The 18,702-nt window shown below is 39.2% G+C and overlaps 1 protein-coding gene across 1 annotated transcript in view; it reads left to right on the top strand.

Moving 5' to 3' along the window:
* Positions 1-18,702, top strand: part of PRKAR2B (protein kinase cAMP-dependent type II regulatory subunit beta) — a gene marked incomplete at its 3' end in the record, with an annotated part of 86,956 nt that overhangs the window by 19,276 nt on the left and 48,978 nt on the right. The window contains exon 2 of the mRNA XM_082308066.1: positions 12,064-12,099. Coding sequence (XP_082164192.1) covers positions 12,064-12,099 — 36 coding nt within the window. The remainder of the gene's footprint in view (positions 1-12,063; positions 12,100-18,702) is intronic.

Genomic DNA, 18,702 nt, shown 5'->3' with positions numbered 1-18,702 from the left:
GTGTCGACAGTGGCTTTGACTGTCTGAAACAGAGGTAGAGGCTTGTATCATTAAAGGTGAATCTGCATCCCACCTTCTCCCTGGAGTCATGTTTGCATGCTGTCCTGAATGTTTGCAGGAGTAAACAAGCGCTGATATCGCAAGGGTACCTAAGGCCTGTGTTGAAGCGGGTGCAGCTACCAGCACCAGCTGTGCTTCGTTCACTTCCCCCTGAGAACTGGAAAGGCCAAATCATGAAGGGTGCTTTGGCTAACAGCTTCACCGTAATCCCTGACAGCTGCTTGCAGTAATTTGGCATTGTACATATATGGGAAGTGAACAGTAAAATCTTCTTTTTTTTTTTCCTTTTTCTTTTCTTTTCAAACTTTGGCTCAACCTCTCAAATCTCAACACTGTAGTTTCTGGTAGCCCAGACTTTTATGTTGCTGGTGTTATCCAGGCTTGCAGCCTAAGAGTACAAGGATTTACTAGAAGCAGAAAAACAAAACCCAAAAATATCCCAAACCTGTTCTCAGAAACTACGCTCTGACCTGTGGGACCTGAGCTTGGGGAAGGTGTCAGCCACCAAGTTAAGTGACTCCAGCGGATGTGTTCCTAGCTGGTGGGAGGACACTGGGACTTTTTCATTTTGTTGTTGTTTCACTAGCGGGTTTTGTTGGCTGCCAGACAGCAGTTTGTCTAGTGGTGGGAAGTATGTTATTTGTAGGCTGTTAAACCAGTGAGATGTCTGACCAGGAAACGGGTGATATGCTCTGCCTGCGGGCTGTGTTAGGTGTTTCATCAGTCGGCGTCCCAGAGTCAGGAAGCGCCATCCTGCCATCGGTATCATCAGAAAGCTTGTTTTATGTGGTAGGAGTGAGGACAGAATAACACTCAAGTGCTTCTCTTTTCGGTCATTATTTTTCTATTTAGATGCTTATATGTATATTTTTTAAAATTTTTTTTTTCCTGAAACAGTCTCAATGCCATTCTTCTCAGTGTATTCAAGCAATAACACTTGTAGTTTGAGCTTTTTTTTTTCTTTTTCTTTTAGAGTCACTGTGGTGAGGTACATCTCTCGGCCCTTCTCTAAAACCAAGTGGGAAAATGTTCTTTGCCTCATGCTCTGAAACAAAATTGTTTATTTTACGACTGAGAATGAATTATCATGAATGCAAGAGAAAGTCCCTTTAAGTACATAATGTTCTTAAAATATGCAAACTTTAAAATACACATCAAGTCCCAAATCTTAAATTTCGCCAGGAAGTGCATAAGTAGGCAATGCAGATTGCTGATTGTACATACTCATACACCTCTTCATCAAGGTACTTTGTAGCACAGGTTTCTGCCAAGGTAGTCCTAGGAAGCAGGCAGAGACTTTGTATAAAATCTTAACTTCAGAAAGTTTTAATGGTGTTTGCCCACGTAGGTTTTGTTGTAATAACCTAATGGCAAAGTGACAAAAACATGAATAATAGTAGGAAAGCCTGAGTCTTAAAGGGTTTGAGGCTTTGGATTAAACACAAGTAGTATGAATGTGTACGGGAGAAAGCAGTTATGTTCACAGTTGTTAAACCATATAAAATAGATGAGATAATTACAAACTCCACACAAAGGTGTACTCCCTCAGAGAAGAATACTGACAGCCATGACATCTTCTCCAACCCACTACCATCAGTGAGATTGCAACTTTATTCCTTTGTAATAAATATAACTTGCAGGTATTGTCAAGAGATAAAAAACGTAGGCCAAAATTTTGTAAAAAAAAAAAAAAAAAAAAAAAAAAAAAAAAAAAAAAGAGAGAGCGCGAGCCTAAAGCACAGTTGTGTAATAGTTAAGGGAAGCTGTTGGCTACCAGGAATTCAGGAGAACAGGTCACTCTTGTAAAATGTTGGGTGGTCTAGTTTGCCATTTGACACAAACATTGATTCAAGGACAGGTGCAAATTATTCTTCATCTTATGAGATGGTGATCCTGAAGCCTGATGACATATAAGATGTCAATTTGATCGTTTTACAGATGAGCAGCACCACCCAACTGATTCAGGCATTGCTACTAGAGCTTTGGCAGAATGACCACTTTTTCTTCCATTCTGACTAGGAACATGCATACATTAGTAAATATGCTTCAGGCAGCAAAATTAGAAAGCAGAAAAGAACATGAAATTGGATCTAAACGCCTACGCTGCAGTGTTAGAAAGCAAATAACCATAATGTTCTTAAAATAGCTTATGAAATTTCAAGTGGAAAGAAGCCATTTACAGATGGTAAGAAGATAAAAGCATTACTGACATTTTGTATCGGATGGGGTTTAGTAGCAATTGTAAACTGTGCTATGGCTATAGCAGAATATTCCTTGGAGATGGTGATAAATGGTTTAGCAAAGAGGGAAGTTACCGCAAGTGGTGTTGGGGTATAGTGATCATGTTAAAAAAAAAAAAAAAAAGAACTAAAAAACCCCAGCCCACTCTGCTAGGCAGAAAAATAGGCGGTTTGGTAAATTGTATAAAACAGAGTGTGAAAGAAAAACGGGATCTATAGGTGGTGACCAAGCTAAAGCAGCGCTCCAGGTCTTGGGTTTGGGCTCTGTGGGAAGGCCTGGGTTTTTGTAGACCAGGGCATGTCCCAGGAAAACTGACCTCCCTCATACATTTATTCCATTGGTATTTTTAGGCTTAATTTCATACTCCCTTTTTGCTTTAGAAATATATTGTCTCTGGCAGGTAGAAATCTTCTCATATACATGCCATTAGTTTTCATCATATGTACTGAGTAACCTGGGGTTGAGGGCAGCAAGCGCTCCAGGCCAGCGCTTCCGCCCAGGTACACATCTGCAGCTTGTGCCTAGGCAAATTCTAGCACAAATGAACTTGCTGCCTCCTCTGGTATAACTGAGGATTAGAAATATTGCTGTGAATGATTTTTTTTTTTGTTTTGTTTTGTTTTCTTATCTAGATGACTTATTACTTTTAATGAGATAATGACCAAGTGTACTGGTCACAAGCAGTGACGAGGCTGAATGTAAGGGGGAATGTGCTCTGTGTAGCTTGTGGCACTGTGTAACTGCGTATTTCAGACAGAAGAATTCAATACAGCAACGTCCTCACTTAATACTTTTATGCTCTAGCATGAGACATTAATCTGAAAGAAGCGATAGATTTAAAAATAAAAAAAAGCCCAAATCTCGAATGAGCTGCTTGGGTGGGAAAAGTAAATACGCTCTCCAAGAGCAGCATTTCATTCCCATTAATGGGCTGTGACAGCCCGTTGCACTGCATTGGGTCATCGGTCTAACACATCAGACAGGCATTTCATCTTTTTATTTTCAGTGTTAGTAATTACGTGCAGCATCAATTATTCATAAGAGCTGAAATATCTTAATTGATAAAGTGGGAAAGATTTCTTTGCCTCTCTTTCGAGGTTTGTGTTATGACAGGTTAAATAACCAGCCAACTTATGGCATAATGACTGGCTGTATGTACATGTCAAAACATGACCCTGAAAGTGTGCTGCTCCATAGTAGCATTTTAAAAACATATATATTTAACATCAACACTAATTATAACCTGGAAATAATGTAAAAATCCTGAAATAATGTATTAGATTCTCTGTTTATTAAATGTTTTCAGGGACTCCATTTATAACAAACATTGCTGTTTTCTTGATACCATAGTGATGTATCTAAATGGATACACAGCATTTTCATCTTCAGCAAAGCAAACCCCGAGGTATTTATCCACATATTTAATTCATGTTCTTGTGTGACATCTTAATAATCAATGAATTAATTTGCCAAAAATTTTACTGAGCTTTTTTGATGTGAGTTATCAAGTCAAGCTTTTGGGTTTTGAAGATATAGTTTGTGGCTTGTTACTGTGTAGTCGTCAGAAGGAGGTGAGGTAGGAAAGTTTGCTGTTTGGATTTGGTTGGAAGTAGCAACTCATGTGTATTACCTGGGAGATACATGTTAGTATGTGGAATGAAATACGTAAAGAAGAGCAGATTTCTTCTGTGCTGTTTTTGGTAGAATTTTTTTTAGGATAGTTTATGTATTTGTAAAAATAAGTTGCTGGGATTCTTCATCTCGGCTTTCTTTGAAGGTTGTCCTAGGAGACCACAGAATCCTGTGCAGCCTTTGGAAGTGTGTGGTGTTGAGTTTGGGAAGGGGCAATCCTAGTGTACTAGCACATAATTCTGCAAGTATGAGCTCCAGAGCTAAATCGCAAGGAGCACAAGACAATTATCTGGTGTAGTTTTCAAATTATTGTGACTACAAGGCTTTCCTAGCTTTCTTGACAAATTCTTTTACAGTGAAATGGAACTAATTTTCCAGACTGAAAAATTAAAAGAAGTAATCTGTAGAGCCAATAAAAATCTCAAAATTTGGTTTTGACTAACTGCCTTTAGGACTACAACCTCTTGTAAATTTAGCTTATTTTGTTGCGTGTTATAAAAATGGGGATAACGGGATATTCTGGTTTCTGTATATTTTAATTCTTTTACAGATGTGTTGATGCCTTCAGAGATAGGAATAATTACGTATATATTTGTTATGGTACAGATGGCTTTAAAATCAGTACATATCATTTTTAATAAAAAAAAAATCTGAGGGCATCCCATCTGATGTAGCTATTTTGTCTCAGCAATATCTACTTTTCTTGCAACAGCCAAATTATTCTCTCTCACTTTTTCTCCCAGTAGCACATAAATATTACCACTGTAGCATCGTTTCTTCCTCATCTTGGGCTTCTCACTCACTGTCTGTGGGACTCACTGAAAGCATGCATTTACTTCATGTCTCACTGCCTGCATTCTGCCTGTATATATGACTGCATGTATATGTATGCATTCTGCCTCCTTCAGTACATAGCAGCCATGACTCCTTAGGGAGCACACTCTTCCTAAGAGCCTGTACTTGCAACACCTTCCAGCAACGCACCCTTCTTTGGATGGAGCCGCATCCCCCTGCATGCAGATCCTACCCTTTGAGGAGTTGTGGGTTTTCCTCCCCAAGGAAAAAAAGTGTTTTGGAGTGGACTTCAGATTCTCCTGAAATGTTAAGGTTGCTTTGTTGGAAAATTTGGTGGCAGTGATGCTGCCTAACCTTTCAGGTTCTTTGGCCCAGTGTTACTTACAGCATGCACCTGTGTGGCTGTGATTTACCCTTGCTCCTTGTGTAAAGGCCCAGCCTATGTGCTGTTCTTGAATTTTGCTTTTAATTAAGAAAATAATGTTTTGAGATTTACTTATTTGGTGAGGGAAATAATACAATATATCTTACATATTTCATCATTAAAATATTATGGCTGCTGTTAAATTTCCAGAAATTGAAACACACTTATTTAGAAAGCTATGCTCTAACTACTGTATTGCAAGGTCTGTTTGTTTGTCTTCTGAATAATAACAGTTGTGTATTCCCTGGGCTCATCCACTCTCCTTATTCCTCACAGTTGTCACAGCCTTTCACAGAGAAAAGATGAGAACCATTCTCCATAGACCTGACAACTCCCTCCTTTGTCAGAGTAATTTCTTCAAACTGTCAGTGAATGTACCAACTGGAGTCCGATAACTAGAAGGAAGAATAGCTCTTCAGAGTAGAGCAAACAGTTTCTGAAGTTATTCCAACTGCAACAAATTTCTTGAGGAATATAGACATCTATATTTTACAGTTTTTATTACGTAATTTATGTGATTTCATTTAACAGCTTGATTTTATCATCTTCCTAAATCTGTATTCTAGTACTATTTAATATTTAGAGATTCTAAGCAAGAAAAGACCATGTACCTTGACCTCAGGTATGGTACTGACTGTAAATACAATCAGCTGTTAATTCCCCATTGGTAAATTATCTGTTGTGGATAGTCTGTGCCACTGTGGTTGTGGATTACCTGTGCCATTGCTATCCATGCTGGCAGGGCTGCACAGGCACAGCTGAACTGCTTTTAGAGCCAGCCCCAGTGCTGCCCCATAGCTGCCCCTGTGCGGGGGCAGCTCGGGTGCCCCCATGATGTGCCTGCAGAAGGCATCTGGCTGGAGTTAGTTTTGGGAAGATGGTTTTGTTAGCCTAGGCTCAGCACCAGCCACGTTGAACCTACAGCAGCGCTGGAAGAGGCAGGCGTGCCCCTGCTGAGGCTGGCTGTGGGTGACTGTCATGGGTGAGAGCACACAAGGTGGTGGCAGTGGTGCTGCTTGTCCTGCCTTACGTGAGATTTTGTGAGGTCTTACTGGTGTGAAGGTACATGAACCTAATTGTATTATCTTATCTCTGTTTCAACCTGGGAGTGCTCTGAAATAATCATTCTGCCTGGAATAATCCTGAACTAAAGTGAAAGTTTCCTGCAATGGAGGGAAATTGGAGAGGCTCCAAATAATTACTGTTGTTGTTATCCATGGTGTCGCAGTCTATCATTGTCCTTGGTAATGGGGAGTTAACTGTATTTCATCCATTTGGGACATAAAAACATAAGTCTGACTAAAGCATGTATTTTAGAAAGGCATTCCTTTAGGTTTGATTTTTCTCTTGTTCTGATTAATTCATTCTAATTAATAATCTGTTTATGAAAGAAGACAGGCTAATGTTAATTTGCATAATATAGGAATGTGATTACAATAGGCATAATTTAAAGTATTTCTGAAAGTTGCTGGACCTCTGAGAAATAGATGAGCTTGGAACTGAAAAGGTGGAGCCTGCAGTGCCCGTGATGCTCATCGATTGAAACTTGCCCTGGGAATTTGAGCTATGTCATGAAAAAACATGCATAAATCAGGAATAACGCTTCTGAAATCACTAGAGTTAGACTACATAAAATCATGTGCTGTATTGAGAGCAGGTTCTTAGTTTCTTGTTGAAATTTGGGCTATGTTTAATCGACTGACCTCAGTTGAGGTCCTGGAGAGTTTTAACATTGTTTTGCCATCGATAGGATAGAAGATAATATATAATTTGGCTGTGACTTTTGTTTCATAACCTCACTTGGGGCATTTGAGTCTTCCACCCAAGGATGATGCGCTGTGGTGCAGGTATGTCTTAAAGGGTAGATACAAACAGAAATATTAGCGATATTCCTGCTCTGTAAATAGAGCTGGGGTTTTTTGGGCTATGGGCTACCAAATTTGAGGGCTTTAGACATGTAATGGCTGAATTTAATTTTTTGTTTGGTTGGTTTTTTAAGGGGGTTTAGTCCTTTGCCCTGTTATTATTGTTGTTATTATTACAGTGGCTAATTGAAAGTGGGGCTTGTGGAAAGTGTTCTAATTTTTACTAATACTGAAGATTAATCACTAATGTCCTGCCAGCCCTTGTCACTCAGAGCAGGTCTTTTGGCTTTGTGTATTTAGCTCTAAAAGAGCATTGCCTTGAGTTGCCATAAATGTGGCCTGAGCAGTCTCCATCCTGTGGAGCGGCTGCAGGGAGCCGGGTGTGCTCACCCTGGCTTGGGCACACATGGGTCCCCGTGTGCTCTGCAGCACAGCCCAGGGTTGTGTATTTGCCTGCTTTGCAGACCTGCAGAAGGCACCAGATACAGGTCTGGTTGTCAGAGTGCTTGAGTGTGTCTTCAGCAGCCCCTGATAAGCAGAACCTCTTGTTAAATCCCAGGCTGACAGTCCCTGACTTCTTAGGAAGGCTGCATGTCTGATGGCGGTGATGTGTTTAGCTCCTTATTCCAGGTGACATAAATGGCACCAGAATCTCTAACAGTTTCTGAAGCAAACTTGACTTCGAGCACTTAAATTCTGAGTCTGCAAAAAGGGACAGCTCAAGCTATCAGAACAAGTTAACCGTGTAGAGGACGCCCAGCTGGGGATCCTCTCTTAGCATTACCTTCTTAGTCTTGGTGCTCTGCAAACAACGCCATAGACCCCCATTTCCTCCTCTACTTACAAAATTATGCTGCTTTTATGGTCTGTTTTGCAGGGCTGTTGTGGTGACTGCTTAATGCTCATGAAGAACAGTATGAGAGGTGAAATACAGTGGGGAAAGGAGCAATGGTTAGACAGTTGTTGAGTGGTGGAAAAATTTTTAGTGCGTGCTTCATGTAGTTTGATATTTTTACAGCCTATATTCTTGGTGAATAGATATATTAAAACACTTCAGCCTCTTTTGATCATTTATCAGTTGTTTCTGTTTATTTACTTGATCTGTATTGCCAAAATATTTTAAAAACTGTACTTTTGTACAGTCATCTGAGTAAGGATTTGCAAACATGAATTTCCGTTACCAGCAAGTAACATCTCAGATGGTGGAATTCTCTCTTATGTAGCACTAACAACAAAACAACTGTAATATGTCACGTAAGGATCTATAGCTTGCACAGTTTCAAATGATAGTTTAATCAAAACTTTGTCAGGATACAGACCCCTGACATTTCTCTTCCCCGCCCCCCCCCCCCCCCCCCCCATTCATTTTCCCCTATGTAAGTTTGTAATAGATTTTGGTTGAGACAAAGTAGAACATGAAGAGTCATGTTTAATATTGGAGTGACACCATGCACAAGATCCTGTGTGCCCAGCAGTACATTGCTCAGTTGTGGTGCAGCGCTCTTTCTCTTACTGTAAAAAAAATCAAATGTCAGTGGCCATGTTCTGAATTTATCTGTATGCCAGTTTACCCTTTATTGGGAAAAATCCCTGGATTTTGCAATGACAAGGTTTTGCAATCCATGTCTTTTGTTCCTTTTGCATTTTGCGCAAGTCCAGGGTGGGCGGCATAGCTGTAAGTTACTGTAAGCAGTTTTTTCCTAGCAAGTTGTTTCATTGAATCATTCTGAGCAACCAACCCTCAGCACAATGTCACTATAACCTTTAAGATAAAGTATATTTTTGCCAAAGAGTTAACTTCAGTAGCCATGTAGGTATTGCCTCAAGCCCATTCCCTTCATGAGTTTACCCTCGCTGGAATATTGTGGCGCTGTGAACTGGTGTGTGTCAGCAGTGTTGCAAGCCGGGTGTTGTCAGGGATGGGGTAGCCCTCTGACAAGGCTGCCTGGGTTTCTCATGGTAGGGAGCAGTCCTCAGGCAGCCTACAGAGCCCAACAGCCAGCTGCTTCCTGCTGTGCCTGCAGGCAGGCACCGAAAGTCCTGAGAAGCTGCTTGCAGACACGGCTGGGAGGAGAATGGTGAGCAGGGGTGTTGGGGAGCAGCTGCAGCAGCAGGGTGGGAAGCGCAATACTGAAGCATCGTTTCTTGTGCATGCATGTAGCTCAGGGCTTGAACCCATAGATCTAAGTGCGATATCCCTGTGGCCGGGATTTCAAAGCTGCCCTCACAGTTAAACCTGGATGCCAAGACTGTCTCTTGGCATGGTGCTCTCTGAGTGCACTTTCACTTGAGCCTTGTGAGTCAGGACAGTTATCTCAGTCCAAACCTAAGAGTCAGCCTAGCCCAGAACTCAGTAAGGACCGTGGCTAAAAAAAGATGTCCAGGGAAGATAAACACAGGCAGAGCAAGTAGTGCTTCTTCCCTGGAAATCTCTCTGCTGCTCATGATGCTCTGTGGCTCCAGAAGGAGCGTTTAATATCCCTTATTGAATATTTCTGCCATCAGTTTGTCCATGTGTTTCTGAGCCAAGACTTTCACCTCCCAATCTGTTTGAAAGATGATTTAATTTTTTTTTTTTTTTTTAATGACTCCAGCAAAATCCTTCTTAGACTTTCTTTTGCCCACCTTACTATGCTTATCCTGCCAGCCATTGTAGCGACCTGGTTGACCATGCATCTACTTTGTAGTGAAAATACCAGCTAAATTTCTGTAGGGCTGATGATTCTCTGGGACCTTCTTGTAAGCTAATGCTTCCATCTTTCTGGCCAACAAAAGTGTATTGTGATTTGCTACAAGAGAAATAGAGAGTAGTTCAGCTTGCTCTGTAACAAAGAACTGTGGGTGCTGCTTCAAAATCTCCCAGTAACACGTTTGGATGACCTTCACGAAATCCCAGTCTGGGGAGGAAGGCTTTGCCTGGTTGCTGCTCAAACACTGATTATTCACAGGAGCTCAAAAATAATTGCTTATCAAGGTTCTGACAGTCTTGCTATTTCTTCTTTTTTTTTTTTTCCCCCCTAACAGTAAATAATTCATAAAATTTATTGTAAAATAAATTAAGCTCCCTGCAGCCAAATAAAAGAGTGAATTTAGAAGTATGTAGCTGGAAAAGGACTTGTCTCTTTGACAGTCCTATAACTTGTTTCAAAGAGATGTAGTCTCCAAATTATGTTAGTTTTGTTAGATGTTCTTTTTTTAATGTATTATTTTTTGTGTTGGTAAAATGTGCTGAGGTAGCTGCCTAGAGGAGTTAAATCTTCATATCTACAGACCATGTGCAGAATGGACAGCCAAAGTCAAATACCCTCCCTGAGTTTGGGGAAAGCTTTTGAATGGGAGCAGAGCATTATTTTATGCTTTCTTGCTAGAAATATGTCAGATTCCAAATATTTTTTTTTTATACGAACACATCTGCTGAGAACTGCTGCTGATTTACATGCTGGAGGTAACAGCTCAGCCATCTGATGATGACAGTCATGACTAGTGTCCTGAAATGAATTTGGCCCGTAACCCCAGTGACAAAATGAACAGTTTTGAGGAATGAAACAGCCCCCTGTATTACAAAACAGTAGTTCCATAAAATATGGTGTCTGCTATAATAAAAAAAATGTGTCTAAATTGCTTTGTCTTTTCATTTAAAAAAAATTGTTGGGGGAATTAGAATTCACATTTAAAAATAACTTCACTGGTTATGTTACTCTCTTGTTTATTTATATGTATGTTTGGGGTTTGCGATAGCTTATTCACTAGAGGTTTCCTTGCTCGTGACTAGCACTCCGAACCGCTGTAGTCGGGTTTCCCAGTGTATTTCTTGCCACTTGGACCTGTCACTACTGTATGTGCTTGCACAAACCATCTGTGACTGTAGTCCAGAAATTGTAACTTTGCTCTAGTTTTTTCTCCCCACAGGAATAAAAAGTTTGCGTCTCAAGCTGTTACTGTCTTTTCTGTTTTCTCAGCAATTTTTTTCTCTTTATCTTGGCTTAGATGTTTGAGAAATGATGCCTAACTCCCATGTAAAATTGAGTGGGATAAAATAAAAGTTCAATATTTTTCATTTTTCAATTCCATGTAAACATGAACAGCAATTTTTAAGGTTGAATATTAATAAGGACTGTAAGGGCATACATTTTTAATGTAGCTGCTGCCCACGTTTGAAATTAGGTCATTCAGATTTTCTTCTTACTGTTCATGCCAGCAGTTAGTGTATCACATGAAAGCAGAGTTCAAGACCAGTGTTTTATACTAATTAGAAGCAGACTGAAGGTTGTATTTGGAAGGCAAAACATAAAACTTCATTTCTTTATCTGTTGTATCTCTAGTATTTCTTGAAGAAGCTGGTAAAGGTGGAAATGAAATAGAGGCAAAGCTGTGTGCTTTAAGATGTGTTTTGCAATCTCTCCCAGTTGGAAACAAGACGGGAGTCTGATTCCAAATGTTTGCAGCATGCAGTTGGAGATGTGCCAGGGTGGCACTGTAAAACAGGCATTTGCACTGTAAAACGGGGCTTTGGGCGGGGGTTGGCATCGTTACTGACTTACCCAAGGAGTTTTAAAGGTTAGTCAAAGCAAAAGTTGATCTTTCAGATGGGATTGCAAATTGGTCTTTTTTCTCTACAGGAGTATCTTTGGTGCCAGATTTCTAATAGGTATCTTTTGTAAAAGTAAAATTAATTTTTTTACATTTTTTTTATCCATGCTTGTGTTATTGTTTGCAAGATGCCAATTTCTGTGCTCTCAATAAATAAGAGAAATGCAGATCTAAATGTTTCACAGCCAGTCATGAACAGTAATAAGTAACATTAAGTCTTAAGAAGCTGAAAATGGTCTTGAAAGTTTACTGGTTACTATCTACCATATCTCTTGCAAAGCTGCTTAAAAGTTTAAGTGTGTATGAAGTTAACATGGGTTTCTATAAAGATACAGAAATAATGGTTAAGAGATTTTTGTAGTTGTCACACTTTGAATGAAGTATGACATTGTGATGTTTAAAGTGTTTTAGACTATTACAAAAAGAATCTGATTGAAATGTCATGTTCTCTTTCAGCTCCAGTGATAAACCGATTCACCAGACGGGCATCAGGTAAGTTAGATAAAGTTGCATGTTTCGTTATTCTACATAATAGTTGAAACATAATACTGGTGGTGATTGTCATGTAAAACATAACATGACATTAGTCAGATTTCTTTAAAGATGACTGACTTAGGTTAACCTCAAATTTGTTATCTGGTTTACTGCAAAATGTAGCCAAGGTTTCAGGTCACAGAACTTGCGTGAAGCCTTCTTGTTGCTGTGGAATTGATGAAAAACCTAAGCTTTTCTTTTTTCCTTTAAAGAAAATAATTTTAGTCCTAACAGACCTAGGACTTTGAAAGCAAGAACTGAGTGTAAGCTGATGCAGGGTTGTCTTGCTTACTTCATAGACAGCCTGAAACAGCAATTCGGTGATCATCTATGCATGAGAAAATGTACAACCGTGCTAGAAATCTCCCTGTGTTTTTCAAAACTGAGCTGTTTCGTGTACGTGGTGTGTTGTTCTGCTGTGCAGAGCTGGCAGATCAGGTCCTAGAAGCAGTATTGCCGTGGTGGTGGTGTGTTGTGCTACGAGCGTGCCTGCCTAGCTTGGTGACAGTTTGTGTATTCTTCAAGTTAACTTGGTTCATTCCGGCTCGGAAAACTATTTACCTTATTCCATTACATGTAACAGATCCCTCCAAAGTCTTATTTGTTTGAAATACCATGAGTCTGAAAGTGGGGTGTAAAAGCCACCACTAAATGTAATGAGACTCATGACTGATGCCTAAGAGTCAGCAGAGCAGATGTGAGCTGTTCCTAATCATCTCAGTATGCTAAGTTTAAAATCTAACTATAAAGTGCTTTCTGTTTTCAACTGCAGATCATTTTTAGTGAATGTAATGAAGTTTGTATTCCATAATGTAGTAAGTCTATCCAGACTTCTAGTTTTCCTAGTTACAACCTCAGCCAGATAGTTGCCTGTCAATATAAAAATATTAGTGGAGATCCTCAGTATTACGAAGGAACTTTATAGAAAAATGGAGGTTTGCATTTGCAGGATTGGTGCATAGCATATGTAGCACAAAGTAAGAAAATGTAATGAACTCCAAATATTCTCATGTTTTAAGTAATGATAATACTTCATGAGGTACTGTAGCATGAAATGAAAAGAATGATTCGTTAACTAGCACTCAGTAACAGTGAGCAGGGCTTTACGCAAATTACAATGTGTGTTCTAAGGAAAGTTTTAGTGTGACTGATTGATAGCTGACTTTAATGAATGCAGTCCTTATAACATGTGTGATAAGCGTTTGCATTTCAGTACGAGAGTTTGATTGTTTGAAAAGCTAATACTTGCTCAGGAAAAAAAAATCAGTTATTTTTAATGTTCTTTTAAAAGGAAACTAAAAACATGTTAGAAGTCTGAAATTTTTGCAGAATTATTGGGGAAATAATTTCTATGGGTAATTAATATTTCATGTGTTTTGGTCTTGTTGTGGAGAGATAAAATAGAGTTATCTTATTCAGAATAATGAGTCAAGTTGAATGGTATGGACCAGATGTAAATCATGTGAATACACTCTAAGCTGGAACAAGGTAATACTATTATATGTACTATTTTATTAAGTTTCTGGCAGCTTTAATAACCAAAATAATAACTTTTCAAACAAGAAAGCCCATGAAAAGTGATGGTTCTTACTTTTCTTAAATACTAAATGACTACTGGAGAGGTACAGTACATTTAAGAAACTTGATTGATAAAATATAAAATTAAAAATATGAAACAGACTATGCTGATAACGTAAACATTTTACAGGGGTGTTTTCAGTCCTAACCGTATTTTTAGATACTTTTTTTTTAATTGAAAAATTGTTTGGACACATTAAGGTAGTCAAGATACCTTGCAACTGGAAAAGCCAGATAGTAGCTGGTTTTTTGTGCTTGGTAGTATAATAGCGTTCTGTAATCGAAGTTGATTCTCATGTTTAGGAAATGAGAGGCTGACCAAATGAAACTTAGGGGTTTTCTCAAATATGGATTTCTCTTAATTTTAGGCTATTAGCTAACAGCTGTTTTAAAATTTGAAATGTGCAAGATTGTTGATTCTTGAGTGATTTTGAAGATTAGCTTCTGATGAACATTATGTTAATGACAAATATACGGAGAGTTAGCTGTAGCGCATGGTTTCATGTTGCATCTGATCTAGTGATGCTGCAGACTGGTTCCGACAGCGTGATTTTAGGGTTCCTGCCTTTGTCACGCCTCTGCACATAGGTTGTCTCTGCTTCCCTTGCGTAGACCTAGGAGTTGTGCTGCCTGAGGATGCATTGATTTAAAGAAAATAGAAATACAGGTTTTGGTGTGTTGATTTTCACTGGGTCTCCAACTGACCTGTGCTGTGGCTCCCAAATAACTACATCTGAAAAAGGGGTAGTAGTGGTTGCCTTTAGCCAGTGGTGCGATGGAGAAAGAGCTGAACTACTGACACCAGTTGAGGCAAAACGTCCAATGATACTCACAGCAAAGGCTCCTAGACTATTCTGCTAAAAGCTGCTTTTTGAGCTCTTACAACGATAAGCAGGGAGAAGCCAGGAGATAACACGTATCTCTTCACAAAGAACAATAATTCTCCATAGTGGATATCTTGAGTTTGATGTTTCTGTTATTCTTTGGATAATGCCTAGTATTTTACTTGGTGGCATAAGATCTGGTTATTTTTCCTAACTGCGCTAGAAATTAAGCAGCCAGAGTTTAATTGCTGAAGCACCTGCTGAAAACAATATAGTAAAGCATTTATTATTTAACAGCTGTTCCTGTTAACATGCTGTGAATGTATTAATGTACTGTCATTGGTATGTAGATGATAAAGGCATAAGTAAGCTAGGATAAATTAATTTTTCTTGAATTTCAATTCTTAAAATTTATTGAGCTGCCTAATTTAGTATCTCTTCTGTGTGATTATGCATATGTGTGTATATATGCAATGTGGGCTCTATACATAAAATACACATATACCACAGTGCTGATGACATAGCTACTTACGGGCTAGTTAATAGTGCACTCCATTGTTCTAGGCTGTGCACAAAGAATAATAGATATCATAGTCTTAAATAGAGGAGTTTAGCAAGAAGAGAAGATTAAAAATACTTTGTAGAGCTAGAATGAACAATGAGACAGCTGCAAGTAGTTAATCCTTAATTTTTCTTTTAAAATCCGGTGGGACTGAGATGAAGAGAAAGGAGGAAAACTGTTAAGGTGATCAAGAGACTTGGATGGGAAGAAAGGGGAGCATGGAGGTAGAAGCAGCATGAAGTGGAAGAGAAAGCTATGAGTATGTTCATGAGGTGAAAAATGAGTGAAAATTCCTGAACAAGCTCGGGTAGCCAAGAGGTGCAGTTTCTGAATATAGACAGATACTTTCTTGCTATGGATGAGATTAATTTTTATCCGTCTAAGTACGAGATACCTAGGGATGGAAAGCTAATGTGGTTCTGTATGTTAACAGAAACATTGGGTTCCTCCTTTTCAGCATCTTGATGAATAGATAAACAAGTACATTATCTCATTAAATACTGGCAGGAGTTTAGAATAATGCAACAAAACCATCATGGGTTTGCTACAGAATGAGCTTAAATTTATACTTGATAGATACCATTTACAGAGGGTATTTATACCCATTTACTAGTATTATATACAAATATATAATATCATCTTAATTAAGAAATAGATAACAGTCTGTGAAGTTACTTCAGTTATTTATCTGCTTAAGCTTCTGAAAGAGTGAAGAGAACCTAACTGAGGTTGCTGTGAGTTAGCCTTCTTAAGCCAAGAAGGACTGGTAGATAGGCTCAAGGGCATCTGTGGGGCATCTCATATTAACAACAAAGATAACTTCCTTGTTCCTCTCCCCTAAACAATATCTAACTTCAAAATACCACTTTCATCCCGTGGAAAGGAAATAAATGATGTTTTAAATATTGTTTTCTCAACCAAATGGGAAAGAGAAGGAGCTTTATTTATTTGCCAGCTTCTCCACAAAGCTCTGAACAAAAATAATTTAAACATAATCAACAAGCAGAGTACATCAGCGCTGAACCTCTAGGGAGAAACTTGCTTAGGTGTATCTGGAACAAACTTGCAATAAGGAGCTACCACTATTGTGGAAAGAACAGAAGGAAGCAGAGAAGGCAAAAACTTTCAGGCTTCTTCACTATGGATGCTGGTAAGGACCTCTCCAACAAAAGAGAGAAACACATTATATGTAAATTGATGCTTACATTATACATCTATTGCATCAGCCATCAACCTAGGTGAGAAAGAGAGAATCTCACATGACACTAGAGGAGATCTCTGTGCAACAAATATTATTATTTTTTCTCTCTTTACTTCAAAACTGTTTTTTAATTTGCAGTTGTTGAAATTGGAAATATTTTTGGCCTTTACACACACTGCTAAGAACTGTCACTTTTAGGTACGTGGCTGATTAGCTGAAGAGGAAAGGCTGAGAAAGAAGGAAGCTGGTTTTTATGCCCTGTGAGAAGGATGTGTTTAATTCATTTAGCAGGTATTCAAATTCAAAGTATTTTTGTGTGTACACTTACATACTGTGGTCATTTCTGATAAAGACGGGGCTGCGTTTGGTGGTCTGTCTCCGCCTCCCCCCCCCCCCCCCCCCCTTTTTATGGAAGTATGGAAGTTTCTCTAAGAACCAAAACTCATTTTACTTAACTCTACAAATTTTAGACTTACAAAATGTCAGCAGTTTCAAGAGAAAGAAGGAGGTGCAACGTTCTCTTTATTCTTAATTGCTTGAGATGCCCAACAGCCATGATAATGGAATGGTCTAACACAGATGGTAGTTAATTTGAATTAGTAGAGAAGTCTTTTTAGTTCACATTTTCTCAAGCCTTGCAATTATTTAAATATTTTCCAGCAAGAATTTCTGCAGGTTAGAAATACTTTCTGTTAAACTCAGTTGGCAGAAAACACTTAATAGGAAACCTATGACATTTTCAGTCATTTTAGAATTTTCAGAAATAAGTAAATCTTTTAATCGCAACACACTGATTAATTTCTAAGCCCCTGAAGCTAGTTGTTTTTATTAAAATACTACATACCCACAGCGAAATGCTTCACAAACAAATTAGTGAGTACTTTATAGCATCATTACGTATAATGATGACATCAGTGGTGGGTTGCCTGTCAGTCCTCCAAGCCCTGTGACTGCACAGCTGGGAACAGGAGAGTGCCACCACATCAGAGACTGGACACGGGCCCGCACGCTCCGTCACACGCGGGCCACGTTACAGGGCTGTGCCTACGGCGTGGCTGGCCCGCGGCCCTTCCTGCCCGAGCTGCCTGCGCCCTCGTCGCGCGGCCGGGGCGACGGGCCTTCTCGGCTCTCCCCGTCTGACGCACAGGGCTCACGCCTCTGCCTGGCATATGATAGATGCCTGCGTTTTGGCATGCGTTCAAATAGGACGAGGGAGGTTCTGCGCAGCGCTCATAAAAGGGAAAATCTGGGAGCAAGTTTGCTAGAACAATTTATCTATTCTTCATCTCATTCTTCATCTTTGCGTAAGGTGCCATTAGGAAGAAAGTGACAAGATAAAAGTTTCGGGCTTCATTATTCTGAACAGATGTGTGGACTGTGGATTAGTCATGCCCACAGTGGCATTTACATATATCACTGCTAGTTTTCAATTTAATGATTTCTACAGAAAATGTGACAACCTACTTAAGAAACACTGAGGAATTTCACTGAATTTAGACTATGGGAGTCCTGTTAGTGAAGGAATGGCTAATTGCTTTCTGAAATTATAAGTATGGAAGAACATAGGTGATATTAAATTCAATTGTTAAATATAAACTAGTATTTAGGAATAGCAAATCGATACTGTTAGCCAAGAACAGAATATGCCCCTAGGAACAATATTTCATTTGTAATTTCAATCTGCTTGAATTATACTGAGATTTTCTTAAAGAGATTGGCACCCACTCTCCTATGGCATGTTAAAAATTGTCAGAGAAAGGCAGCTAACTGAAATGAAGTGTTATTCCCTTTTATACCGTAAGGCAGAAACTGGAGTTGTACCAAAAATAATGGTGAGGAGGTGAGGAATGAAGTAACTGTAAACTCCCCTTTGAAATGCTCAGGTAGGAGGCAGCGTTGTTGTAGAAGCATATCAAGTCATAGTGAAAGAAGGAAGAAGAATAAAGAACTTTATTGATGAACCAGTAATTCCAGTGTAGCTCTTCAAGCAGAGTTACTGGTTCTGCCAGTTCTGAGTGATTAATAACCCCCAAACTGAATTCAAGTGATGTTGAATTCATCTTTGTTCTTTGTTACACACATATAATCAGTCCATAATTTAAAATGCTCAATCCTTCAGGTTTTTTAAATAAACAGGGACATAGTCAGCTGACATACGGTAGTGTCTAATACTAAAACTCAGTTAAGCACTAAGGCTGCCATTGCAGCGGTGAGGAAAACCAGAAGAAAAAATGCTGTCAGAACTTCAGGGTGTATCTACGTTGCGTGACAGAGCACAGCAAAGAAGGCACCTAAGCTTAGGGCAGCACATCAGCGTGGCAAGCTGTGGCTTACTGGAGGTCACAGAAGCAGAATATCTTACTTGAGTTCAGCCTGCTGAAGGGGTTGTTAGACTG

The sequence above is a fragment of the Platalea leucorodia genome (genome assembly GCF_965183815.1).
Source record: "Platalea leucorodia genome assembly, chromosome: 4".
NCBI classification, from domain to species: domain Eukaryota; kingdom Metazoa; phylum Chordata; class Aves; order Pelecaniformes; family Threskiornithidae; genus Platalea; species Platalea leucorodia.
The sequence above is the reverse complement of the archived record's forward strand: the minus strand, read 5'-3'. Positions and strand labels throughout refer to the sequence as shown.